This window comes from Pristiophorus japonicus, chromosome 15, assembly GCF_044704955.1.
Source record: "Pristiophorus japonicus isolate sPriJap1 chromosome 15, sPriJap1.hap1, whole genome shotgun sequence".
NCBI lineage: Eukaryota > Metazoa > Chordata > Chondrichthyes > Pristiophoridae > Pristiophorus > Pristiophorus japonicus.
The window spans coordinates 2,428,964-2,456,718 of NC_091991.1; the positions used below are offsets into that span (position 1 = coordinate 2,428,964).

Here is a 27,755-nt window from a genome sequence, read left to right on the forward strand (position 1 = left end):
TTTGAAAGCTGATATGTGATACATGCTGATGTACAGGGGCTAATTTCCTGATCGGACAATTCTGTTGAGAAGCAGCACTTGCAGGCAGTGTTCTTCAGGAAATTTTAGGCTCAGAGCCCGTGACTTTCCATCCACTGATTTAAATGAATGGAAAATCAGAGGCTCCAGTCCTGTGACTTCCCCATCGGGAAACAAGCCTGAGAAAACATCACACTAAAAGTGTGAGAAAGGAAATAAAGATAACGTGCACAGGAAGTGCATGGCATCTGCCAGACTTTTATCACAAGTTTATATCTACATGATCAGATTTCTGAAACAAGGTTAATTATTATTACAGGAAACAAAGTTTCAAACCTGTGAATCACTTCCACCGGAAGCAAAATATTCTCCATGCCTCGAAAATGTTACAGCAATTACAGGACCCTACAAATAAGCAAAGTAACTTTTTTTAAGTCACCTGAACAGCAAATCCAGTTTGCAAATAAGTTTACACTTCGTATATAATTTTTAGATTTATACTTCCGAAATAATTTTTTATGAAGGAAATAGAAATGAAACTGTTCTTTGTCATCAGTTATCTTAGGGTAAAAAAAAAGTCTACATTTCTTAACTTTTTCTATTACTGCACAAGATCTCTTCATACAATCGGTGACCGGGTTTACTTACTGATTTAACAGCAAAGGTTTAATACTCATTTCAAAAGAAATCAGAAACAAATTGTACAGGAATTGGAGAATCGTAATAGACCATTTGAAAATGTTATGTATTTAATGCGCCTCTATTTTCACCTGGTGTCCATGCAGAGTGTAAAATAATCTTCCTTCCAACAAATCCATTATCTTGAGAGTACAGTCATTCGATGCAGTGATAAGGTAGTTACCAGAAGGATGGAAAGACAAGCAGTTCACTGCAGCGCTGTGGACTGTTTAGAAGACAGGATGGTCAGTCTGATTTAACAAGCTACACAAATCAATCAATGGTGAGCTTCTGAATGACAGCCACAATTCTCTCGCATACCTTACTGTCCCCAACCTCTTAGTATATGCTTGCTGCCTTCTTTCTAGGCTGCTTTTCATTCAACCACATTTTAAGCACACGAGTATTACCAGATTCCTTACTGGATAAGCAACACCCCTCTCTAACCACATTGTAAATAGCAATTGCTAATTATAATATATGGAAAATTAAATGAGCATAATGCAAATTTAATCATGTAATCCCAGTGCCTACAATTCCACACATCTGTAATTATTCTGATCTTTAAACTTTAATTACTCTCTAGTACAAGATCATAAAACAGAATAGAAAACTACTCATTTATTTTTTTTGCTCAAGAGCATTACTTATGATTTATTTAATTAACTTTTAAAGCAGGTTTTTATTCCTTTGGAATCCAAAAGCTATTTAATTCCGTTTATTATTTCCTCAATGTAATAAAGCAAGTGTGAGCCACCTTTGAAAGCTCAATAACCAGCAAAATAAATGCATTATCGACACAGTGCTGCGAGGTTTTAATAATAGTTTACTATGTTCACTGTGATTACAACTAGTAAAAGTCTACTACAAAGACATTTGAGACCTAGCCCAATATGATGATATACTATGCAGCTAATTTACTCTATCATGTTCCCTCGGCATCATTCCTTTCATCATTCTTTCCCATTCCCTGCATCACCATTTAACTGCCTTTCTTCCACACGCTCGCACATTCCCTCCTTCGTGCGTATACTCTCACACAAAGTAAATGGTAGCAGTACTTCGACCCATGAGTAGCATCTCGATTCCAGGTAACTCTTATCTTTTTGTCCTGTTGAAAATTTGTTTCTGTGGCAGCAGTGGCATTGTCACCCACTGTCTGCTCCGCATTGGGTTATAGTTTGAGAGCCACCTGTGCATGGCAGGCTTCCCAATGGCTATCATTGTTCATTCAGGTTATTATTTAGTTTATATTGCAAGCAATTCAAATTAAATTGATTAGCCAGGTTAGAATGGAAAAAAAGCTGCTCATTTTATTGGGTCTTACCGCATGTTTTGTTATTCTACATCGCACTTTGGAACATCGCAGAAGAATATAAAAATAATCAACAGATAAAGACCAAGGCAAAGAACGTTATTATTATTTAAATGGAGAAAGATTGCAAAGTGCTGCAGTACAGAGGGACCTGGGGGTACTTGTGCATGAAACACAAAAGGTTAGTATGCAGGTACAGCAAGTGATCAGGAAGGCCAATGGAATCTTGGTCTTTATTGCAAAGGGGATGATGTATAAAAGCAGGGAAGTCTTGCTACAGTTATACAGGGTATTGGTGAGGCCACACCTGGAATACTGCGTACAGTTTTGGTTTCCATATTTACGAAAGGATATACTTGCTTTGGAGGCAGTTCAGAGAAGGTTCACTCGGTTGATTCCGGAAATGAGGGGGTTGATCCATGAGGAAAGTAGGTTGGGCCTCTACTCATTGGAATTCAGAAGAATGAGAGGTGATCTTATCGAAACGTATAAGATTATGAGGGGGCTTGACAAGGTGGATGCAAAGAGAATGTTTCCACTGATAGGGGAGACTAGAACTAGGGGACATAATCTTAGAATAAGGGGCCTCCAATTTCAAACTGAGATGACGAGAAATTTCTTTTCTCAGAGGATTGTAAATCTGTGGAATTCGTTGCCTCAGAGAGCTGTGGAAGCTGTGCATTGAATACATTTAAGACATAGACAGACAGTTTCTTAACCGATAAGGGAATTAGGGGTTATGGGGAGCGGGCAGGGAAGTGGACCTGAGTCCATGATCGGATCAGCCAAGATCGTATAAAATGGCAGAGCAGGCTCGAGAGGCCGAATGGCCTACTCCTGCTCCTATTTCTTAAGCTCTTAAAAGGTCAGTAAAGCTTTTATAGGTATGTAAAAAGGAATAGATTAGCAAAAGTTTTCGTGGATCCCTTACTGGCTGAGAGAGGAGAAATTATAATGGGGAATAAGGAAATGGCAGAGAAATTAAACAAATACTTTTTGTCTGTCTTCACAGAAGACACAAAAAACCTCCTGGAAATAGTGGAGAACCAAAGGGCTTGTGAGAATGAGGAACTGAAAGAAATTAGTAATAGTAAAAAAATAGTACTGGAGAAATGAATGGGACTGAAAGCCGATTAATCTCCTGGACCTGATGGTCTACATCCGAGGGTTTTGAAAGAGGTGGCTGTAGAGATAGTGGATGCATTGATTGTCAGCTTCCAAAATTCCATAGATTCTGGAACGGTTCCTGTGGATTGATAGGTAGCTAATGCAGCCCGCCAATTAAGAAAGGAGAGAGAGAGAAAACAGGGAACTACAGACCAGTTAACCTGACATCAGTCATAGGGAAAATGCTAGAATCTATTATTAAGGATATGGTAACAGAGAATTTAGAAATAATAATAGGATTGAGAAGAGCCAGCACGGATTTATGAAAGGGAAATCATGTTCAACAAATCTGTTGAGTTTTTTGAGATTGTAATTAGCAGAATAGATAAGGGGGAAACCAGTGGATGTGGTGTATTTGGATTTTCAGAAGGCATTCGATAAGATGCCACTCAAGAGGTTATTAAACAAAATTTGGGCTCACGGGATTGGGGATAATATACTAGTATGGATTGAGGATTGGTTAGCAGAAAGAAAACAGAGTAGGAATAAACGGGTCATTTTCGGGTTGGGAGGCTGTAACTAGTGGGGTGTCGCAAAGATTTGTGCTTGGGCCCCAGCTATTCGCAATCTATATCAATGTAATATATCCAAGTTTGCTGATGATACAAAGCTAGGTGGGAATGTAAGTTGTGAGGAGGATGCAAAGAGGCTTCAAGGGGATATAGACAGGCTAAGTGAGTGGGCAAGAACATGGCAAATGGAATATAATGTGGGAAAATGTGAAGTCATCCACTTTGTAGGAAAAATAGAAAAGAAGAGTATTTTTTAAATGGTGAGAGATTGGGAAATGGTGTTCAGATGTTGGGTCCTTGTAAACAAATCACTGAAGGTTAACATGCAGGTACAGCAAGCAATTAAGAAAGCAAATGGTGTGTTGGCCTTTATTACAAGAGGACTTGAATATGTAAAAATATCTTATTGTAATTATATAGGGCTCTGGTGAGACCGCACCTGGAGTATTGTGCAGTTTTGGTCTCCTTACCTAAGGAAGGATATACTTGCCATAGAGGGAGTGCAATGAAGGTTCATCAGACTGATTTCTGGGATGAGGAGGATTGTCCTATGAGGAGAGAATGAGTAGACTGGGCCTATGTTCTCTAGAGTTTAGAAGAATGAGAGGTGATCTCATTGAAACATACACAATTCTTACAGGGCTTAACAGGATAGATGCAGGGAGGATGTTTCCCCCGGGCTGGGAAGTCTGGAACCAGGGGTCACAGTCTCAGGATAAGGGGTCAGCCATTCAAGACTGAGATGAGGAGAAATTTCTTCACTCAGAGGGTGGTGAATCTTTGGAATTTTTTTACCCCAGAGGGCTGTAGAGGCTCAGTCTTTGAGTATATTCAAGACGGAACTCGATATGGGGACAGTGCAGGAAAGTGGAATTGAGGTAGATGATCAGCCATGATCTTATTCAATGCCGGAGCAGGCTCGAGGGGCCGAATGGCTTACTCGTGCTCCTATTTCTTATGTTCTTAAAGAGGACAACAACAGGAAGATTCTGAACGGACTGTAAGGAAATTAGAAACAGGTGCATAAAGTAAATATTGGAAAGAAAAAAAGTACAGCTTCTGATGAAGTCAAAGAATATAGAGATAGTTAATTTCAGGCACAACCATTTTAGTCAACACTGCCATGCCCTGCAACTCTATTTTACTGAAACCAACACTCCTATCCCTCAGAAAATAGGTACCTCAAAAACTATTCAATACAAAAATCAATTTAGATTACATCAGCAACAGCAGCGCCTGGAGGCAATCCAACTATAAATATGAAAGGTAGTGTGTTAAATACGGATCTATAAACACGACATTCATCATTTTCTTAAGCCCACAAAAAGTACCCAAAGTAACTAAATCTTCAGTTCCTAAAATTAGTCCTGGCCAATATTTATCCCTCAATCAACATAACAAAAACAGATTATCTGATCATTATCACATTGCTGCTTATGGGAGCTTGCTGTGTGCAAACTGGCTGCCACATTTCCTACATTACAACAGTACTTCATTGCCAATAAAGTGCTTTGGGACATCCGGTGGCCGTGAAAGGTGCTATAGAAATGCAAGTCTTTCTTTCTAGATATTTATTAATGAGTTAGTTCAAAAATGCTACAAACTCATGACATTCAAGTTTCGTTGAGTATAATCATTTATATTCCTACAAGAATTAACTACAATTAAATTTACAAGTTGTTTAATATAAAAATGCCACAGTTAACTTCAAGTTCTGATTAATTACCTTGGTAATGTTGTAGCAGTTTGTTTATTCGAACATCCCAAAGCTTCACAGTATTATTAGTCCCTGCTGAAGCTATACAGGTGCCGCTGGGGTTAAAATCCACAAAACTGGCAAACCTAGATTATAATAAACATCACACTTTAGAGTATCAGTATCCAAGATCTGGTGTGTGGCATCCAGTAAAAACAGTGACAGAATCACTACAAGTATTTGGGACAGATAAAATAATGTGTCGATAGTGTGCCCATCGCACCACTTCTACAGATGCCAAACATTCTACAAAAGTCAGTCAGTAATTGGCCTTGAGGCTAAAATTTACAAACAGCTCTAACTACACTCTGGTTAACCGCAGCAGTTCATAAGTAGGCACAATTACCTGGTTTCTTTAGTAAGAGCAATGGCATTAAAGGGCCAGGTAAGCAGCTAAACATTACAACCAGACTCCAGACCAGAGAATACATGTGGGCAACGCCACTGGATATCTGTCACAGACCTGAAACAATAACTCGGTTTCTCTCTACAGATGCTGCCTGACCCACTAAGATTTCCAGCATTTTCTGTTTTTATTACCACAGGATATCTATTGGTTGTCCCTAAAACTAGATTGGGGACAATGCAGGCCACTTCCAATGAAATTCCAATATAAAATCATTTAGATTGTTTGATGATACAATAATTTTATTTCTATCATTCATGAACTTGGGGCTGAAAGATTGAAAGCATTTTGTAAAGAGGAAATGTTAACTTACCCTCTGTGTTCAGTGAAAGTGCTGATGCATTCTCTGCTCACTGTGTCCCAGATCTTAACAGTTCTATCATCACTACAGGAAACTATAAGCCTTCCATCTGGAGAGAACCTAATTGTCAGAGTAAAGCATTGGAAATAGAGTTCGGATATTTCTTTAAAAAAATGTAAAATGACTTGTATACTTTAACACCATTAAAAGCAGGACTCTAAATAAAATCATAAACTTGATAATCGATTTGCTTGCAAGAATGTTAAACAACCCCCCCACCCCCATACTTGCGCAATACTGAAATATTGAACAAAATCGCTATGTAAAGCTCAAACAGCACCAATAGCAACATTTTGATTAAGAACTGGCAGAGAAAGTAACTAGTTACAGTGCAATACAGAAGCAGTATAATTTTCTGCTCAACAGATCAGTACAGTTATATTATACTGTAATTTTGTAACCGCTCATCAGTTACTGGAGATTCATACATCATTCTTAAAAATATGACACAAATTAACGTTGGAAATAGTAAGTTAGTTCCCTGTGATAGTTCAGTGAGAACAACTTCTACTAATGAGGAGCAGGAACCCCGATCAATGTTTTCCTCCCTAACTCAGCAATTTATATAAACTGTAGCACCCCCTACTGCAGACCAGGGATCAAACTGTACAGCTTGGCTACTCGAATACAAAAGCAACATACTGCGGATGCTGGAAATCTGAAATAAAAACAGAAAATGCAGGTCAGGCAGCATCTGAGGAGACAAGAGTGTTAATGTCTCCGGTTGATGACCTTATTTTATATAAACTCCGTTACTCAACATTTTAACCCCTGAGCTAGGGGGCCCAATACTACATTAACTGCTAGACTGAGAACTTTCTGATTCATAAAATTTTACTTTAGCATTAAATGTTGAAATATATTGAAGCATTTCTTTCAATCAATATTTATTTCAAAACATGCACACACACACACAGCATAAAATAAATGGTAGTTAGTGCACAATTATACCTCAACACACTGTCGCCACAGTAATATGCAAGGACTGTATTTGCAATCTAAATGTCTCAATTGCAATCAAAGTATAGTAAGTTGTGATTTAATTCAGCATGAAATCCTCTGTAGGTGCAATCTGCAATATAATTTGCCATTTTAATTTGTATTAAAAAGCTGGGACATCTCAGTTAACTTTCAATATTTTCATTGTACAGTATGATCACATGTAACCAGCTGACTCCATCCTTGATTGCAATGGATATTAAGCTAAACACGTTCAGAGAAACTGGAGCTTAATTCCATCTGGTCTTTGCAAACATTGATTCCATTCTGTGGAGAAAGTAAGCTGAAGGGACTTCCCATCCGTCTGGTTAGTCATTCAAACATTCTAGCTGCACAAGCTGAAGGAAGAGATGATTTTCAGGGCTCTATGGAAGAGCCTTTCAAAGAAATAATTCAAAAAGTAAAAGTTTGGAGGAAAAAAGCCATTGTGCAAGCAGCTACGCCCGCGTGGCTCTGGAGACGGAGCATGCAGAGTCCACTGGTGCGTTCAGGGCTTTGTGCGGCTGGTGGGCGCCACAGGAACTGCAGTGTGTCGTGCACATTGGGAAAAATATTATTTCAGTTCATAATTTTCCTTTGTTTTATGGTTTCGTTCCTTATTGGTTGTGTCCTTGGAAAAAGCAAGCACTTTTGTTTGATGACACTGGGACAACCCAGTGTCTCCTTATTGATTTATTTAGAAAAGGCACACCAGAGAGTAATGTTGGGTATTGGACAAGTACACATTCAGGATAGAACCTCTCTGTTCAGTTAACTAACAAAACCTATGTACAATATTCATACTAGCAAGTACACGATGGATTCTTGTTTAGAACATGGAATTAAAAATACCCCACAGGAAACAATTTCAATTTATGATTTCAACAACTTTAGGCACAGGATACTGCATGCTTAATTGAGCACTCCTATTTCAACTCTAGTTTAAATCTGCAAATTTGGCACATATTCAAAATTCTAATTCTCTAAGCTGAACATTTCACTAATGGCACATAAGGCAAGAAAAAAAACCCACAACTGAAACAAAGATAAATGTTATGACTCAAGCCCAAATCAGATGCGCATTGTGCAATGTACACCCAAATCACAACTCAAAGACAAAATAGTAGAAAGCCAACTTTATGATCAAACTAACAAACATAGAAGTTTGCGGCACAGGAGGCCATCCAGCCCATCATGTCTGTGCCAGCCGACAAAAAGCTATCCAACTCTCACTAGTCGATCTATTCCTTAAAATAATCTCACCTGGCAGAACGGACCCAGTTATTGTGCTCTTTAAAGGACAACAAAAACCGCTGTTCATGAGTGTTCCACACCTTCACTGATTTGTCATCAGATGCTGTAACCAGGAAATTCCCATCACTGGAGAAGTTCACACTGCGGACTGTGGCACTGTGGGCTGTGAATGCAGTCGATACACCCTTACTAAACACAAGATAGCAAAATCACTTCACTGTCTCCTAAAACAGACACACCAGATAATACAGGCCCAGTGTGACTATACCCGATTTTGATAAATACCTAAAAACACTGGCGAAAAATTCTTCTGCTATTTTACTGTTAAAGAAAATCACTACAATCAATTTAATTTTCATTTTGGATCCGGATTTAAAGTATTTATTTCATGTGCAATGTTGCTCATCTTTTTGTGGTTATGGAAATAAAATTATGCATTTTTCAAAACTAAATAGAGTTCTATGTTCTAAGAATAGCTCAAATGTTAACTAGAACACTAAAATGATATAATTTATAATGCTTTGAATCCTTACAGTATAATAAGCATTGGGCTGAGAGGCTGGGATTTTGAGTGCAACAGTCTGTATTGATGTGAAAATATCTAGTCTTGTATTTTCAATAAATTAAGAGGGTAAGCCAGTACACCCACATCATATGCAAACCCATATAAAAGAGGGTCCATGAGAGATCTTGGCAATAATGATTTTACAAAATGGTTGGATAGAACATTACCAACCTTCTTTGTCATTTTTCCACAGAACAAAAATATAACAAGAAATAGGAGCGGGAGTAGGCCATTTGGCCCTGCTCCACCATTCAGTAAGATCATGGCTGATCTTCGACCTTAACTCCACCTTCCTGCACTATCCACATATCCCTTGATTACTTTAGTATCCAAAAATCTATTGATCTCTGCCTTGAATGTCAACAACTGAGCATCCACAGCTCTCTGGGGTAGCTCTCAGGGACATTAGCTTGGATAATGTGGAATCGGTATGGGTGGAGCTGTGGAATACCAAAGGGCAGAAAATGCTAGTGGGAGTTGTGGACAGACCACCAAACAGTAGTAGTGAGGTTGGGGACAGCATCAAAGAAGAAATAAGGGATGTGTACAATAAATATACGGCAGTTATCATGGGCGACTTTAATCTACATATTGATTGGGCTAACCAAACTGGTGGTAATGCGGTGGAGAAGGATTTCCTGGAGTGTATTAGGGATGGTTTTCGAGACCAATATGTCGAGGAACCAACGAGAGAGCTGGCCATCCTAGACTGGGTGATGTGTAATGAGAAGGGACTAATTCGCAATCTTGTTGTGCGAGGCCCCTTGGAGTAGAGTGACCATAATATGATAGAATTCTTTATTAAGATGGAGAGTGACACAGTTAATTCAGAAACTAGGGTCCTGAACTTAAGGAAAGGTAACTTCGATGGTATGAGGCGTGAATTGGCTAGGATAGACTGGAAAATAATACTTAAAGGATTGACGGTGGATAGGCAATGGCAAACATTTAAAGATCACATGGATGAACTTCAACAATTGTACATCCCTGTCTGGAGTAAAAAATAAAACGGGGAAGGGGGCTCAACTGTGGCTAACAAGGGAAATTAAGGATAGTGTTAAATCCAAGGAAGAGGCATATAAATTGGCCAGAAAAAGCAACAAACATGAGGAATGTGAGAAATTTAGAATTCAGCAGAGGAGGACAAAGGGTTTAATTAAGAGGGGGAAAATAGAGTACGAGAGGAAGCTTGCCGGGAACATAAAAACTGACTGCAAAAGATTCTATAGATATGTGAAGAGAAAAAGCTTAGTGAAGGCAAACGTAGGTCCCTTGCAGTCGGATTCAGATGAATTTATAATGTGGAACAAAGAAATGGCAGACCAATTGAACAAATACTTTGGTTCTATCTTCACGAAGGAAGACACAAATAACTTTACGAATGTACTAGGGGACAGTGGGTCGAGTGAGAAGGAGGAACTGAAGGATATCCTTATTAGGCGGAAAACTGTGTTAGGGAAATTGATGGGATTGAAGGCCAATAAATCCCCGGGGCCTGATAGTCTGCATCCCAGAGTACTTAAGGAAGTGGCCCTAGAAATAGTGGATGCATTGGTGATCATTTTCCAACAGTCTATCGACGCTGGATCAGTTCCTATGGACTGGAGGGTAGCTAATGTAACACCACTTTTTAAAAAAGGAGGGAGAGAGAAAACGGATAATTATAGACCGGTTAAGCCTGACATCAGCAGTGGGGAAAATGTTGTAATCAATCATTAAGGATGAAATAGCAGCGCATTTGGAAAGCAGTGACAGGATCGGTCCAAGTCAGCATGGATTTATGAAAGGGAAATCATGCTTGACGAATCTTCTGGAATTTTTTGAGGATGTAACTAGCAGAGTGGACAAGGGAGAATTTGGACTTTCAAAAGACTTTTGACAAGGTCCCACACAAGAGATTGGTATGCAAAATCAAAGCACATGATATTGGGGGCAATGTACTGGCGTGAATAGAGAACTGGTTGGCAGATAGGAAGCAGAGAATTGGTATAAACGGGTCCTTTTCAGAATGCAGGCAGTGACTATTGGAGTGCCGCAGGGCTCAGTGCTGGGACCCCAGCTCTTTCCAATATACATTAATGATTTAGATGAATGAATTGAGTGTAATATCTCCAAGTTTGCAAATGACGTAAACTGGGTGGCTGTGAGGAGGACGCTAAGAGGCTGCAGAGTGACTTGGACAGGTTAGGTGAGTGGGAAAATGCATGGCAGATGCAATATAATGTGGATAAATGTGAGGTTATCCACTTTGGGGGCAAAAACACGAAGGCAGATTATCTGAATGGTGGCAGAATAGGAAAGGGGGAGGTGCAACGAGACCTGGGTGTCATGGTTCATCAGGCATGCAGGTGCAGCAGACGGTGAAGGCGGCAAATGGTATGTTGGCCTTCATAGCTAGGGAATTAGAGTATAGGAACAGGGAGGTCTTACTGCAGTTGTACAGGGCCTTGGTGAGACCTCACCTGGAATATTGTGTTCAGTTTTGGTCTCCTAATCTGAGGAAGGACGTTCTTGCTATTGAGGGAGTGCAGCGAAGGTTCATCAGACTGATTCTAGGGATGGCTGGACTGACATATGAGGAGAGACTGGATCAACTGGGCCTTTGTTCACTGGAGTTTAAAAGGATGAGAGGGGATCTCATTGAAACGTATAAGATTCTGATGGGACTGGACAGGTTAGATGCGGGAAGAATGTTCCCGATGTTGGGGAAGTCCAGAAGCAGGGGTCACAGTCTTAGGATATAGGGTAGGCCATTTAGGACTGAGATGAGGAGAAACTTCTTCACTCAGAGAGTTGTTAACCTGTGGAATTCCCTGCCGCAGAGAGTTGTTGATGCCAGTTCACTGGATATATTCAAGAGGGAGTTAGATATGGCTCTTACGGCTAAGGGGATCAAGGGGTATGGAGAGAAAGCAGGAAAGGGGTACTGAAGGAATGATCAGCCATGATCTTATTGCATGGTGGTGCAGGCTCGAAGGGCCGAATGGCCTACTCCTGCGCCTATTTTCTATGTTTCTATGTGGAGAATTCCAAAATCCAATATGTGCAGAGCAAAGTATTCATGAGTATATATATATATTTTTTTAAATTGATCAAATTCCTTTAAGATATTTCATTTAAATTCACTCTTTATAATCAGAGCTGAATAGCCTCGTATCTGCCAAGATGATTTAATTACGGACAATCATCTTGACAGATACTTTGCAGCTTTAGAAACTGCTAAATATCTGCCAAGAGTATTTTATATGATGCAATCACCTTGGCAGTTATTATGCAATTTGTAGAGCTGACTATAAAGGGAGAACTAGAGAAATGTATATCATCATATATGATTTATAACCCACTATAGAATTATCTGTGTATAGCGCAAATCTATTGTGTCATGCATTCAGAGGAGTCATACCTCAAGATGTTACATATCTATAGGGCACAAATTAGTGACGGGCTAAAAAGACTTGCATATTACGACTCAAATATGCAATTGAATAAACTTAAATAAATCTAGCTGCTAACTACCAATAAGGAATGAATAAAGTAGCAGAAAACTGAGCAACTGACTGAGTGTAACGTAGCCAAGGTTGCTAATGATACAAAGATGGGTGGGGGAAAGCGAGTTGTGAGGAGGACACAAAAAATCTGCAAAGGGATATAGACAGGCTAAGTGAGTGGGCCTACATTTGGCAGATGGAGTATAATGTGGGAAAGTGTGAGGTTATCCACTTATTGAATGGCGGAGCAGGCTCGAGGGGCCAAATGGCCGACTCCTGTTCCTATTTCTTATGTTCTTATTTCTTTGACTCAATTGTTCACCCATACTTCCTGGCCAGCCTGTTCATCCATTTATGTGCCCTGCTCATTTCTCCCCACAGATTCTTCTCTGCCCACCCGTTCGCTTGCCCATCCAGCCCGGAGTCTGCCCCAAATGGTTCTAATCTCGCCTGCCTGCCCGAGTCCTTCCTGATCCATCAAGACATGAAAAAGAGTTTTTAAAAAAGCCTCAGAAAATGAAAAGTGAGAATTAAAGGAAAGGAGGAGTGAGAAGTGAAGTCGGAGAGGGAGAAAAAGAGAGAATTTTTTGAGGATGTAACTAGTAGAGTGGACAAGGGAGAACCAGTGGATGTGGTGTATTTGGACTTTCAAAAGGTTTTTGACAAGGTCCGACACAAGAGATTGATCTGCAAAATTAAAGCACATGGTATTGGAGGTAATGTACTGACGTGGATAGAGAACTGTTGGCAGACAGGAAGCAGAGAGTCGGGATAAACGGGTCCTTTTCAGTATGGCAGGCAGTGACTAGTTGGGTGCCGTAGGGCTCAGTGCTGGGACCCCAGCTATTTACAATGTACATTAATGATTTGGATGAAGGAATTGAGTGTAATATCTCCAAGTTTGCAGATGACACTAAACTGGGTGGCAGTGTGAGCTGTGAGGAGGACGTTAAGAGGCTGAAGGGTGACTTGGACAGGTTAGATGAGTGGGCAAATGTATGGCAGATGCAGTATAATGTGGATAAATGTGAGGTTATCCACTTGGGGGCAAAAACACGAAGGCAGATTATTATCTGAATGGCCGCAGATTAGGAAAAGGGGAGGTGCAACGAGTCCTGGGTGTCATGGTACATCAGTCATTGAAAGTTGCCATGCAGGTACAGCAGGCGGCAAATAGTATGTTGGCCTTCATAGCTAGGGATTTTGAGTATAGGAGCAGGGAGGTCTTACTGGTTGTACAGGGCCTTGGTGAGGCCACACCTGGAATAGAATGTTCAGTTTTTGGTCTCCTAATCTGAGGAAGGACGTTCTTGCAATTGACGGAGTGCAGCGAAGATTCACCAGACTGATTCCCGGGATGGCGGGACTGACATGAGGAGAGACGAGGTCGACTGGGCCTGTATGCACTGGAGTTTAGAAGGATGAGAGGGGATCTCATAGAAACATATAAAATTGACGGGACTGGACAGGTTAGATGCAGGAAGAATGTTCCCAATATTGGGGAAGTCCAGAACCAGGGGACATAATCTAAGGATAAGGGGTAAGCCATTTAGGACCGAGATGAGGAGAAACTTCTTCATTCAGAGAGTTGTTAACCTGTGGAATTCCCTACCGCAGAGAGTTGTTGATGCCAGTTCATTGGATATATTCAAGAGAGAGTTAGATATGGCCCTTACGGCTAAAGGGATCAAGGGGTATGGAGAGAAAGCAGGAACAAGGTACTGAGGTGAATGATCAGCCATGATCTTATTGAATGGCGGTGCAGGTTCGAGGGGCCGAATGGCCTACTCCTGCACCTATTTTCTATGTTTCTATGAGACAGTGAAATGAATAAGAACAAGTGAAAAGTGGAGGAGAAAGAAAAGTAGTATGATACCTATCCATATGTAGATGAGGGAATGAGTGAAAGGGAGAGCGGGAGAGAACAAGAGCATGTGAGCGAGAGCAAACACTGAGCAATGCCATGGGAGATCCACTTGCTTCAAAGTTTCTGAGCAGAACTCACATTTCTTTATATCCTTTCAGTCAATCTATAACTTGCTGTGAGCAACGCCGTGGGAGATCTGCTATTTTCATAATATTGATGCAACAAATATCTACCTTTCATGTATAAAAACATTCGTACCACACTATCAGATTAAAGGTTCACTAACATTACTCACACATTTGGAGTCCAGAGTCTAACAGTCTTATCTCGTGAAGCAGATGCCACCAGATGACCTGACGGAGAGAACTGGACACACATCACAGCATCCTTGTGTCCTGCAAATCGGTAGGCTCTGCTTTGTGGCTTCAAGTTCCAGATCATAAGGCACTTATCAAGTGAGGTAGATGCTTCAGAAATAATAAAACATCAATATTAGATAATCTCAGCCAAGCAGTTTGAGCACTTTACTGTTGTGGGAGTTGACTCACATTGCCTTGTAGCTGCTTGTGACTCAGAGAGTAACACGAGTATCCATACTTCAACCTCTCCACAGATGGGTTGAACAAACATTTGACTAAACGAGGACTGATTCAAATTGGTAAGCTACTTAACTTCACAGTAAGGTGAACATGGAAAGCAACCATTGTCCAGACGCACTTAAAACAATTAATACTAAAGAACACGCCAAATGAGCCCACATCACTGTGTCATTTTACCTGACAAAGAAAATGGCTTCGCGCTATCCTCCAGAATTTCTAACCTCTTTGCCTCAGCAAAGGCCCGAGCAGCATTCTCTTTTACAAATCTGACTGCCCTTGCAGTTATCCTGTTTGAAACAACCTGTGTGCCATCTCTCTCTCTCTCGAAGTCCTAATTTACAAATAGGGATTGAAGAACTTGCCAACAATGGGTGAGAGACATTTTTCAAAATGCTTTCTGTTTAGTCTCTGGGGAAACCAATTGCCATTCAGCAAAGTAACCATTTTTCTAAAAGAAAAAAAACTTGAGAGAATACACTTTGTTTAAAAAACACAAAAGTGACTTCTCTTGAAATTCTCCTGTGGAAAAATGGTCAAGAAATCCTGAATTTTTGAGAGAGTGGGAGAGAAACGTACACTAATGTATTATAGCTAATGGTTCTGCTGCATAAGTTATTATCTTTGGTTTTTTTATTCTATTTCCCTTTATTTATGCTTATTAAAAAGAAATTCCAGCCTATTGCAGTCTCTCTTGTTTTCTTTCTTTAGGAGAGAGAGAGAATGAAAATGCTTAGGATACACTAGAAAGACCCAAAAGAGATGCCAAGATAAAAAAGGAGACACTAGGAAAGGGCAGAAAATAGACAACTCATGAAAATAGGAAAAGACTCCAGGAATATTTCATACATTATCATTTACGTATGGTGCAGTGGAGCAAAACAAAAACACATTTAGATGGGACACATGAAATCTCCATGTGATAGAAAACGACAGTGAAACAGAAAAGGAACAATGAATGCAGAAAGAGAAAAGGAAATGGCAAGGCGGCACATTCTGGCACCCCTTATGGTGTATATTTTAAGAATGAATCACATCTGAAGTGCTTCATTTATTAGATTAAAAACATTTTACAAGGCAGTTTACTCCTCCTCTTGCCGAGAGCTAGTTCCACCATTTATTATGCTAATTGTAGGGAGTCTGTTGATTCTCAGCAAGACATGATAGCCAGTTGATAAATACTGCATTATCTTCCTTGTCCTTATTCTGCAGCACAGCTAGAGGCCTGGCTAATCACTTGCTAATACTGTACTTTGCCCTTCCATATGGTGCATCGGATTCACTTAATTAACTTCTACCTACTGTCTGGCAATAAAGTCACACATTTCATTGAAGATTACTGTGTTCCATCTGCCTTTTATACATTTTAAATAAATATAATGCGCTGCTATTATATAACCACTGGTATTTTAGACATATAGCTTTACAAATTTTATTTATTTTGAAGTGAGAATAATGGATCCTAAAGAGTGCTTACAAGGGTGATTACCTCACTGACAAGCTCAGGGGACATTAGAAATAATTGGAATGAAGCTTAAGTGGTTTACAACCATGGACGGTACCCTGGGATGAGATTACAGCCACAACCTTTTGCCTTTGTGTCAGAAGCTTGTGGTTTCAAACCTCACTCTGGGACTTCAGCAAATAATCAGGGCCAACACTTCTGCGGGGTATTGAGCGAGATGTCGTTCTACACACAAATATTTCAATCAAGCTCTATTACAAAAGCAAAATACTGCGGATGCTGGAATCTGGAATAAAAACAGAAAATGCTGGAAATCTCAGCAGGTCAGGCAGCATCTGTGGAGAGGAAGCAGAGTTAACGTTTCGTCAGAACTGGAGAGTGTTTGGAAAGAACGGATTCTTAACAAGTGCTGAAAGGGGGAGGGGGAGAAAGAACAAAGGTCTGTGATAGGGTGGGAGACAGGAGAGATTAGAGAGACAAGAGGGATGATGGCCCAAATTCAAATGGTAATGCCAGGAGTTATAAAAACATTAATCAAGATAGGGTGTGAAAGGCAGGATAATGACCAACTGCCATTAGAGACAAGGAGAGAAAAAGAAACAGCCTCTGGGAAGCTCAGGGTCACGCTTGTGAACTGAATGGAGGTGCTCTGAAAATCTATGCTTGGTCTCCCCAATGTGGAGGAGACCACATCATGAGCAGCGAATTCAGTATACTAAATTGAAGGTGTATTTGGGGCCCTGGACAGTGGGAAGGGAGGGGGTAAAAGGGCAGGTGTTGCATCTCCTGCGCTTGCACGGGAAGGTGCCATGGAAGGGGAGGGGGTGCTGGGGGTGACTGCGGAATGGACCAGGGTGTCGCGGAGGGAGCGGTCCCTTCGGAATGCTGAGAGGGGAGGGGAAGATGTGATTGGTGGTGGGATCACGCTGGAGGTGGTGGAAATGGCGGAGGATGATCCGTTGAACGTGGAGGCTGGTGGGGTGAAAGGTGAGGACAAGGGGAACCCTGTCGTGGTTCTGAGAGGGAGGGGGAAGGGGTGAGAGCAGAGGTGCGGAAAATAGAACGGATACAATCAAGGGCCATGTTAACCACGGCGGAGGGGAATCATCTGTTGAGGAAAAAGGAAGACATGTCGGAGGCACTAGTGTGAAAGGTGGTGTCGTCATTTCCAGCATTTACTGTTTTTATTTCAATCAAGGCCTCCTTTACCTCTTTAAATTCCATTTGAACCACTGGAACTAAAGGTCCCAATGTACTATTCGAAAAAGTGCAAGGAGTGCTCTGTGCCCAGTGTTCAACCAACACCATCAAAAACAGTAATCTCACTGTTGTTTGGGAGTGCAAACATGGTTCTCATATTTACCCCCACAGGTAGGTATCAGCGTTAGTACAGATGTATAACTCTCACTTCCTAGTCAGACAGTCGTGGGCTCATGGCTCACTACAGAGACTTGAGGAAGTGCTGCACTGTTGGAAGTGCTGTCTTTCAGATGGGACATTAAACCGAGGCCCCGTCTGCTCTCAGGTGGATTGCAAAAGATCCCATGGAATTATTCAAAGAAGAGCAGGGGAGTTTTCCCCAGTGTCCTGGTCAACATTTATCCCTAAATCAACACCATCAAAAACAGATTATCTGATCATTTATCTCATTGCTGTTTGTGGGAGCTTGCTGTGCGCAAATTGGCTGCTGCATTTCCTACATTACAACAGTGACTACACTTCAAAAGAACTTCATTGGCTGTGAAGCGCTTTTGGACATCCCATGGTTGTGAAAGGCGCTATATAAATGCAAGTTCTTTCTTCTATAACAGTAATTGTAAAGAGCAATTCAGTCTATGTGAAGTGCTTTGGGACTTCAGAGAGATGTGTAAGGTGCTATATAAATGTAAGCTCCTTTTTCAATCACCCCAATGTGAACTTTTATTGGAGTATTGTAAATGACAGAAGTGCTCGAAACAATGAACGTAGAAAGGGCAAAAGAAATAAAAGCAACATTCATGCACCCCTTATGTACATGTTTTAAGAATAAATCACTTCATGTACTTGATGGAAGCTGAAAGAGAAAATCGCAATACCATAGTGATTAAAATGTACGTTTGGCATCCTTCTATTCTTTTTGATGGTGGAGCAGGAGACAGTCATTACGGTGTTCTAATAGTACCCTTGAATCTGCCATTTGATTGGGCTGATATTCTTCGAGCCTCGCTCCACCACGAGATGTGCAGTGAGGCAGGACCTCCAGCTGCCGAATATTGCAGGGAGGTAATCAATACAATGAAAGATGTGGGCACTTGCAGTATTTACAACACTTCTTGGGCATTTGCCATTGAGGGGGTTGGGAAAATCGAAGCAGCACCTTACTGTTCTGTTACGGAGGCTGGTTGCTTTGGCAGGTCAATAAAACAAAACAGCAATTTATCTGCAGCCACTTTCTAACATCAATCAATTACTCCTTGGCTTTGTTTGATGTAATTCATGGGGTCTAGAGTCATTAACGTGGACTCCCAGGACCAAGCCTGCCCAACTGTACAGCGTCTCTGGTGGTCTATTATGACAGTGGGGCAGCATATACCCAAGGATGGCCGATTGATGGAACTCTGACTACAACTATGTTTGACTAGTGTGTGGGACAGCTCTTCCAACTTATACATCAGTCCCCAGACGTTAGCAAAGAGGATTTTTCAGGGTTAACTGGGCTGGGATTACATGAGTCATGTCCTAATACAGGCTTGGGTTTATACTGAGAAGTCTGTCCAATATTTCTCCTCTTATATCGTGTAGCGACTGTTTATCACTGATTGACTCGCCAGGCCACTTCAGAAGATGTTAAGAAAGTCAACCGCATATTGTGGATCTGGAGTCACATGTCAGCCAGACCAGGTAGGGGTGGCAGGTTTACTTCCATGAAGTCTTTGCAACTACACTCGCATCTCTCACTACAATTCGTTCAACGCCACTGATCAGGCTTCCATCACCCACAACAATGGTCAAAGTCACTGACAACACCTTGTACAACTGCGACTGCAGCTTATTGCCCTTCCTTTGACACAGCCAGTCACTCCATCATCCTTGTATGTCTCTTTTCCATCTGTTCAGTCCATAGGAAAATAGGAACAGGAGTAAGCCATGGAATCCCTCAAGCCTGTTCCGCCATTCAATGAGATTCATGGCTGATCTGCGACCTAACTCCATATACCCACCGTTGGTCCATATCCCTGAATAACTTTGGTTGACAAAAATCTATCAATCTCCAATTTAAAATTAATAACTGATCTAACATCAACTGCTGTTTGTGGAAGAGTATTCCAAACTTCTCCCATCCTCTGTGTGTAAAAGTGTTTCCTAATTTCACTCCTGAAAGGTCTGGCTCTAATTTTTAAGGCTTGCTCCCTAGTCCCAGACTCACCAACCAGCGGGAATAGTTTCTCTCGATCTACCCTGTCTGTTCCCTTAATATCTTGAAAATTTCCATCAGATCACCCCTTAACTGTCTAAATTCTAGGGAATACAACCCTAGTTTGTGTAATCTCCCCATGTAATTTAACCCTTGGAATCCAGGTATCATTCTGGTAAACCTACGCTGCACTCCCTCCCTCCAAGGCCAATATATCCTTCCTAAGGTGTGGGGCCCAGAACTGGTCACAGTGCTCCAGATGTGGGGCCAGAACTGCTCACAGTGCTCCAGGTATGGGGCCAGAACTGCTCACAGTACTCCAGGTGTGGGCCCAGAACTGCTCACAGTGCTCCAGGTGTGGGGCCCAGAACTGCTCACAGTGCTCCAGGTGTGTTTCCCAGAACTGCTCAGTGCTCCAGGTGTGGGCCCAGAACTGCTCACAGTGCTCCAGGTGTGGGCCCAGAACTGCTCACAGTGCTCCAGGTGTGGGCCCAGAACTGCTCACAGTGCTCCAGGTGTGTTTCCCAGAACTGCTCACAGTGCTCCAGGTGTGTTTCCCAGAACTGCTCACAGTGCTCCAGGTGTGTTTCCCAGAACTGCTCACAGTGCTCCAGGTGTGGGGCCCAGAACTGCTCACAGTGCTCCAGGTGTGGGGCCCAGAACTGCTCACAGTGCTCCAGGTGTGGGGCCCAGAGCTGCTCACAGTGCTCCAGGTGTGGGCCCAGAACTGCTCACAGTGCTCCAGGTGTGGGCCCAGAACTGCTCACAGTGCTCCAGGTGTGGGGCCCAGAACTGCTCACAGTGCTCCAGGTGTGGGCCCAGAACTGCTCACAGTGCTCCAGGTGTGGGCCCAGAACTGCTCACAGTGCTCCAGGTGTGGGGCCCAGAACTGCTCACAGTGCTCCAGGTGTGGTCTAACCAGGGCCTTGTACTGCTGTAGCATAACCTCTAACTGTTTCTAGATATAAAGCCCAGCATTCCATTAGCTTTTTTGATTATTTTCTGTACCTGTTCATGACATTTTGATGTGTGTCCACACACTACCCTCGTCTCTTTGGACCTCCACTGTTTTTAGATTTTCACCATTTACAAAGTACCCTGTTCTCTCCTTTTTCGGTCCAAAGTGGATGCCCTCACATTTGCCAAACTGAAGTCCAGTTTTGCCCATTCACTCAATCTGTCGATATCCCTGTGTCATTTAATGCTTCCATCTACACTGCCACCCATCTTTGTGCCATCATATTGCAAACACACTGGTTTCACCAAAGATGTCATATTGCTTCTAATGCTTTCTCCAATAGTGTCTACATGGTTGCCTTTGTACCCAAGGTTTCATTCTTTTCATCATTTACCCTTGGTGATGTTATACAGAAGCATTGGGGTAGCTTTCACATCCATGCTGATTAATACCCAGCTCTAAGCTTCTTACCTCCTCTCCTCAACCTCACAGCTGTTGCTACCATTTTCAACGCCCTATCCCAAAATCAGAACTTCCTCCAGCTGAATGTTGGAAAAAGTAACACCATCTTTGGCTCCCCCAACCATGACTGTGTCTCCTTTATGGCCATTGCCCCAGATGTGCAGAAGCTTTATATTTTGTTTGGCCCCCAAACCCAATTTCCTTCCCCATACCCAGTCAGTTATCAAGAGCAGTTTCTTTTATCTCTGCTGCATTAGCCCCTCTGACATCAATCCAGGCTTTCATCACCTCACAGCCAGACCTCTCTGAAATTCTCTCTGGCTGACACCTCAGGTTTGGCCCAGACATATGGAACCTTGGTAAATTGGCTGATTCCCAAGCTCAACTTCCTTTCCCAGTCTCAATTGGTCAATAAAACCACTTTCTTTCACCTCTGCAACATTTCCACCTCTGCCACCTAACCCATGCTTTTATTACTTCATAGCTGGAGTCCTCCGATACTCTCTTTGTTGGCATCCCTGTTTCTTCCATTTTAAAAATACAAGCCAACCAGAATGCTACACAAAGCCCTGCATCACCATCATCTCTATCCTCATCAAGTTCCACTGGCTTCCTGTGTTCCAGAGAACTGATTGAAGATCCTTGTGCTTAACTTCAAATCATTTCAGTCTTCACCATCCCTACCTCCATGACTGCTTCCTATATGGTCTTCCAATTTCTCAGTCTCTGCTCCCTCCTCGCCATCTTCAGGCAGTTGATTATTTAACCACCTTACCTTTGTCCCCTTGAACTCCCTTCCTTAGCAACTTTGCTTTGCCTCCCTACCAAAAACAGTACTGAGGGAGTGCTGCACTGCCGGAGGTACCGACTTTTTCGGATGAGACTTTAAACCGAGGCCCCGTCTACTCTCTCAGGTGGACGTAGAAGATCCCATGGGACTATTTAAGAGGAGCAGGGGAGTTATCCCCGGTGTCCTGGCCAATGTTTATCCCTCAAATCAACAGATTGGGCCTAAGTTTCCACAAGAAAAAAAAAACGGGCGCCCCTCCGAGCTGGGCGCCCGTTTTTCGCGCCACAAAGTGCGCCTAAAAAAATTCTCGGTATTCTCCACCTACTTGCAGGTCCTCTGGCCCTCGGCGCAGCCAGCACGAGCTGTGGGGGGGCGGAGCCAGGTCCCTGAGCTGAAAACAGTGCCGGGACCTCTGCACATGCGCGCTACAGTGGGCACGCAAGTGCAGTAGCTCCAGGCGCCGAACTGTGTGGGAGGGGCCCGAAGCATGCAGCCCCTAGCCCTGGCCCAATGGCCTCACTGGTGCTGCGTGAATAAGGCTCCTCCCACGGCCAGCTCCTGCTCCCCCCACCCCCCCCCCCCCCCCGACCAGACACCCGCTCCCCCCTGCCTCCGGACCAGACCCGACACCCGCGCCCCCCACCGACTCGACCCGCGCTCCTGTTCCCGCTCCCCCGATTGGACCCGACCCGACCCTACCCGTGCTCCTGTTCCCGCTCCCCGCCTCCCCGACTGGACCCGACCCCCGACCCCCCCCCGACCCCCCCGACCCCCGACCCCCCCCCCCCCCCCGACCCCCCCCCACCCCCCACTGGACCCGACCCGACTCCTGCTCCCGGACTGGATCCGACCTGACCTTCCCCCCTCCCTCTCTCTCTCTCTCCCTCCGCCCCCCCCCCTCTCCCTCCCCCCCGACCCGAACCGAACCGAACCTCCCCTCCCCTACCCAACCCAACGCCACCTATCTGTAAAATCTGGTGCTGGGGACAGGCCCTGCCCGAAGTCTCGGGCCGGCCCGTTCAGCCTTCGGTCCCGAAAGGCCTGCCTGAAGCACTTTCACACAGGTAGGAAGATGGTTTATTTAATCTTTTCTTTGCTTATAAATGTTTATTCAGGTTGGATTTATTTGTATAATATTTGTAGAAGTATAAATAAGGATTTATTATAGAATTTAATGACTTCCCTTCCCCCCACCTCGTTCTGGACGCCTAATTTGTAACCTGCGCCTGATTTTTTAATGTGTAGAACAGGTTTTTTCAGTTCTACAAAAATCTTCACTTGCTCCATTCTACTTTAGTTTGGAGTACGTTTTCACTGTGGAAACTTTCAAATCAGGCGTCAGTGGCCGGACACGCCCCCTTTTGAAGAAAAAATTCTGTTCCAAAGTAGAACTGTTCTACCTGACTAGAACCGCAGAAAAAAAAATGTGGAGAATTGCGATTTCTAAGATAGTCCGTTCTCCACCAGTTGCCCCTAAAATCAGGCGCAAATCATGTGGAAACTTGGGCCCATTATCTGGTCGTTATCACATTGCTGTTTGTGGGACCTTGCTGTGTGAAAATTGGATGCCACATTTCCCGCATTACAACAGTGACTACACTTCTAAAGTACTTCATTGGCTGTAAAGTGCTTTGGGATGTCCTGAGATCATGAATGGTGCTATATAAATGCACGTTTTCATTTTTCGATCATGTTTTCAACTCATTCTGAACCTTCTTCAGTAACCACTTACTAACCGTTGCTCTGTAAAGCACTTTTTGTATGTAAAGAGCGCTATAGAAATAAAAAACATAACTTTGTTTAAAAAATGGCCAGTAAATATAAATGTAATGAATCAAAAAGTTTTAATGTTAACAAACAAGCTTTGTGCTTCTGGTTGACATCATCTCCTCAACTAAATTACAGCCTTGTAATTCACTCTTATGCATTACTCTGAAGAGAAACAAGCTAATGCCACATTACTACTAAATAATTTAATTATACTCTAAAGAAATATATGTATCATCTATTTCTTCCTCCGTGGCACCAACTAGAATGGGGATAAAATTAAACTTTAAAAATATGTAATACAATTGAATTTGTAATAACCACTAATGAGATGATCAGATTTTGAAAATATTTGCTTTCCTGACAAAAAGACCATTCAATGCTGCCTGTATAGTCTATAGTGCAATCTGTTTACTGAAACCAGTCATCTGGCCCACATAAAATGTGGTTTATGCCTGTGCTATGTACAGTTTTGGTCATCATACTATAGAAAGGATATTGGAGCCATGGAAAATGTCCAACAACACCATGCTTATATATAGCAAGCAAATGTGGAAGAGAAGCAGGCCAAGGATAGAACCTTGGAGACTCCAAAGTTAACGATGCAAGGGTGTGATGAGAAGCTGTTGCAGGCTATGCACTGGCTACATTCACATAGACAGGAGTGTAGCCACACAAGGGCAGTCCCCTAGAGATGGAAAATGGAAGAGTTACCATGGAAGATGATGGCATGGTTCACTGTATCAAACACTGCAGCAACAACAAGGAGAACAAGAAACAGTCACAAAGGACTACAATTGTTCCAGCGATGTGAGCAGAACGGAAGTCAGACTGGAGCGATTCAAACAGCAGGTTTTGAGAGAGAGAGAGAGAGAGAGAGAGAGAGAGGGGCAATTCGGCTTTTGGGAACCTTAAGGAAGAAAAGGAAGTTAGAAAGGAAAGCAATGTAGATTTGCTAGAATTATATCAATGTCGAAAGGATATATTTATGAGGAGAGCCTGGAAAAACCAGGGCTGTACACAGTAAAAGCTCCAGTTCTCTTAGCCTGCCGTGGTAAACTAAAAATCAATCTAGTGGCCCTGCTCTGAATCTTTTCCAGGGCTCTTATATTATTCACCATGTTAGGAGACAGAAATTGGACACAGGCGTCTAGAAGTGGCCTGATCACAGCCTCAGAGAAAGGATAGTATTTCTTGTTTTATTTTTAATTATCCCATGATCAAGTTATCCTAACACTTCCTGTGCTTTTACAATAGCTTTGTTTCACTGGTCACAGACTTCCAAATATCAGAGGTCCTTCTCCTATCCAGTAGCCTTGGGCTTGCAACCTGCCAGATATGGGTTCATTCCCCCATTTCATCTAGATCCGCCTGTAATCTATTATTTTCACCTTCACATAAAGGAGCATTTAAAGGTTAGACGAAGAAAGACCCAAGGTCCCTCTAGCTCAGCTTCTACCATCCTTTTAGTCACATGACAACGATAATGGAGTTTTTGATTATTCATAGCAACCAATCTCTACAAATGAGTCTACAATAGACTCAGACATGAGGTGAGGAAAACTCCAGTGGTGGAGAGCTTTTGGGAACCAAAGTTATCTGTTCCTCCCACGCCTGCTACACTTACCACGTCATGTCTCAAATGACTCATATACTGTATCCCAAAATATTATTTTCTGAAAGAAATCTATCTAATTTGGATTTGAATTAATTAATACGAACTGCTTCCACCGTCTCCCTAGGGAGTCTGTTCCACAAATCAACCACTCACTCATTGAAATAATGTTTCCATAGAATAGTTTTGAATATACCCCCCTTGAAGTTGTGTCCTCTGGTTCTACTATTCTAGACAAGGTGAAATAGCCGGTCTTGGTTTACATTATCTACAATCCTATCACAGCTCAACCTTCTCTTTTATGGTCTTTCTGCTAATTGTGATTTAAAGGGCCCAAGTTTCCACATGATTTGCGCCTGATTTTTAGGAGCAACTGGTGGAGAACGGACTATCTTAGAAATCGCAATTCTCCACATTTTTTTTTCTGCGGTTCTAGTCAGTTAGAACAGTTCTACTTTGGAACAGAATTTTTTCTTCAAAAGGGGGCGTGTCCGGCCACTGACGCCTGATTTGAAAGTTTCCACAGTGAAAACGTACTCCAAACTAAAGTAGAATGGAGCAAGTGAAGATTTTTGTAGAACTGAAAAAACCTGTTCTACACATTAAAAAATCAGGCGCAGGTTACAAATTAGGCGTCCAGAACGAGGTGGGGGGAAGGGAAGTCATTAAATTCTACAATAAATCCTTATTTATACTTCTACAAATATTATACAAATAAATCCAACCTGAATAAACATTTATAAGCCAAGAAAAGATTAAATAAACCATCTTCCTACCTGTGTGAAAGTGCTTCAGGCACGGAAAATTCTGCAGCCGTTCGTTCCCGCGGGGGGGGGGGGAATTAAACAGCCGCTTCGCTCCCGTGGGGGGGGGGGGGGGGGAATTAAACAGCCGCTTCGTTCCCGCGGGGGGGGGGGGGGGAGGACACAGTGAGAAGGCTGCAAGTGCTAATGTGCTTTTATTAAAAAAATGTTCAAAAATTAAACAGCTACAAAGAACTACAAAAATGGGCGAGTGCCAATGTTTTTTTCACACTGAGCATGTGCGAACGCTCCAACGCGCAGCGTTGCCAGCAGGAAAAAAAACTAATTTAAATAGTACCCGCCCCCTCCCACTTACAAAATCGGCGCGAGTGTAGGCTCCGCCCCCCTGTGCACCGCGCCAGGCAGACAAGGAGCTGCTGAACGCTCTAGAATTGCGAGGTTTTTTTTAGGCGCCGTTTTAGGCGCGAAAAACGGGCGCCCAGCTCGGAGGGGCGCCCGTTTTTTATCCTGTGGAAACTTGGGCCCAATGATTTTAACTTAAAATATTGTGATACTGCATCTTTATTGCTTATTTCACTTAACTTGACTCAATTCAATCAATAAGAATAATATTCAATTACCACAACTACAATGGCATCAAAGCCTCCCAAAACCATACAATTAAATAAATAGTGAAAGATTTTGATTGGTAAGAAATGGGTATAAACTTGGGTATAATATTAGATTCACAAACGAGATTAAGAATTTTTGTTGCTCAAAAATATGGAATACATTACAAGAAACTATTGAAGTCGATTCATAACATTTATGAGGGCCTTACTATGATATATAACAACTTGCTTTAAAAAAAAATTAATTCACGGGATGTGGGTGTCGCTGCCAAGGCCGGCATTTATTGCTCATCCCTAATTGCCCCTTGAGAAGGTGGTGGTGAGCCGCCTTCTTGAACCGCTGAAGGTATTCCCAGAGTGCTGTTAGGGAGGGAGTTCCAGGATTTTGACCCGGCGACGATGAAGGAAGGGCTGATATATTCCAAGTTAGGATGGTAGGATAGTGTGTGACTTGGAGGGGAACGTGGAGATGATGGTGTTCCCATGCACCTGCTGCCGTTGTCCTTCTAGGTGGTAGAGATCGCAGGTTTGGGAGGTGCCAAGGCGCTTAAACTTAAGGATACAGGGAAAGCCGGGGGTGGGGGAAATAGGACTAGAATAGTCCCCAAACTGTTGAGCCACCTGTGGCACAGGTATCATGGACCAAAATGCTGTCACTCTCTGCTTAAATTTCTATGAGATACAGTGTAAAATATCCAGTACTTACCTAGCTGCTTGCTGTTTGGGTTAAAATCAACACTGGTGACCACATCTTTATGACCTTTAAAGTTGTTTTCCAAGCTTGGATCCTCCTAGGACATTAAAAGCACAAATATCTCACCTTATTCCATTGCTGGTGATCAAATACACAGAGTTAAAACTGGTCATTTTTACTGAAAACTAAACACTTTGCCCAATTTTTTTTTAAATGACCTTTTATGGTCTTTTTGCTAATTGTGATTTTATGATTCTCATTTCAAATGTTGTGA

At 42.4% G+C, this 27,755-nt stretch overlaps 1 protein-coding gene across 9 annotated transcripts in view; it reads right to left on the reverse strand.

The window, feature by feature from the left end:
• The window catches only part of LOC139280562 (POC1 centriolar protein homolog B-like), a 121,221-nt gene that overhangs the window by 62,676 nt on the left and 30,790 nt on the right, over nt 1-27,755 (reverse strand). For 8 of the 9 annotated variants that reach the window (XM_070900058.1, XM_070900064.1, XM_070900063.1 and 5 more), the window contains exons 2-8: nt 27,494-27,578; nt 14,661-14,832; nt 8,455-8,634; nt 6,166-6,273; nt 5,417-5,532; nt 789-922; nt 355-423 (exon numbers count right to left, since the gene is read on the reverse strand). In XM_070900058.1, coding sequence (XP_070756159.1) covers nt 355-423; nt 789-922; nt 5,417-5,532; nt 6,166-6,273; nt 8,455-8,634; nt 14,661-14,832; nt 27,494-27,578 — 864 coding nt within the window. Of the gene's footprint in view, nt 1-354; nt 424-788; nt 923-5,416; nt 5,533-6,165; nt 6,274-8,454; nt 8,635-14,660; nt 14,833-27,493; nt 27,620-27,755 lie in introns of all 9 variants that reach the window. The other variant, XM_070900062.1, reaches the window with a different exon arrangement.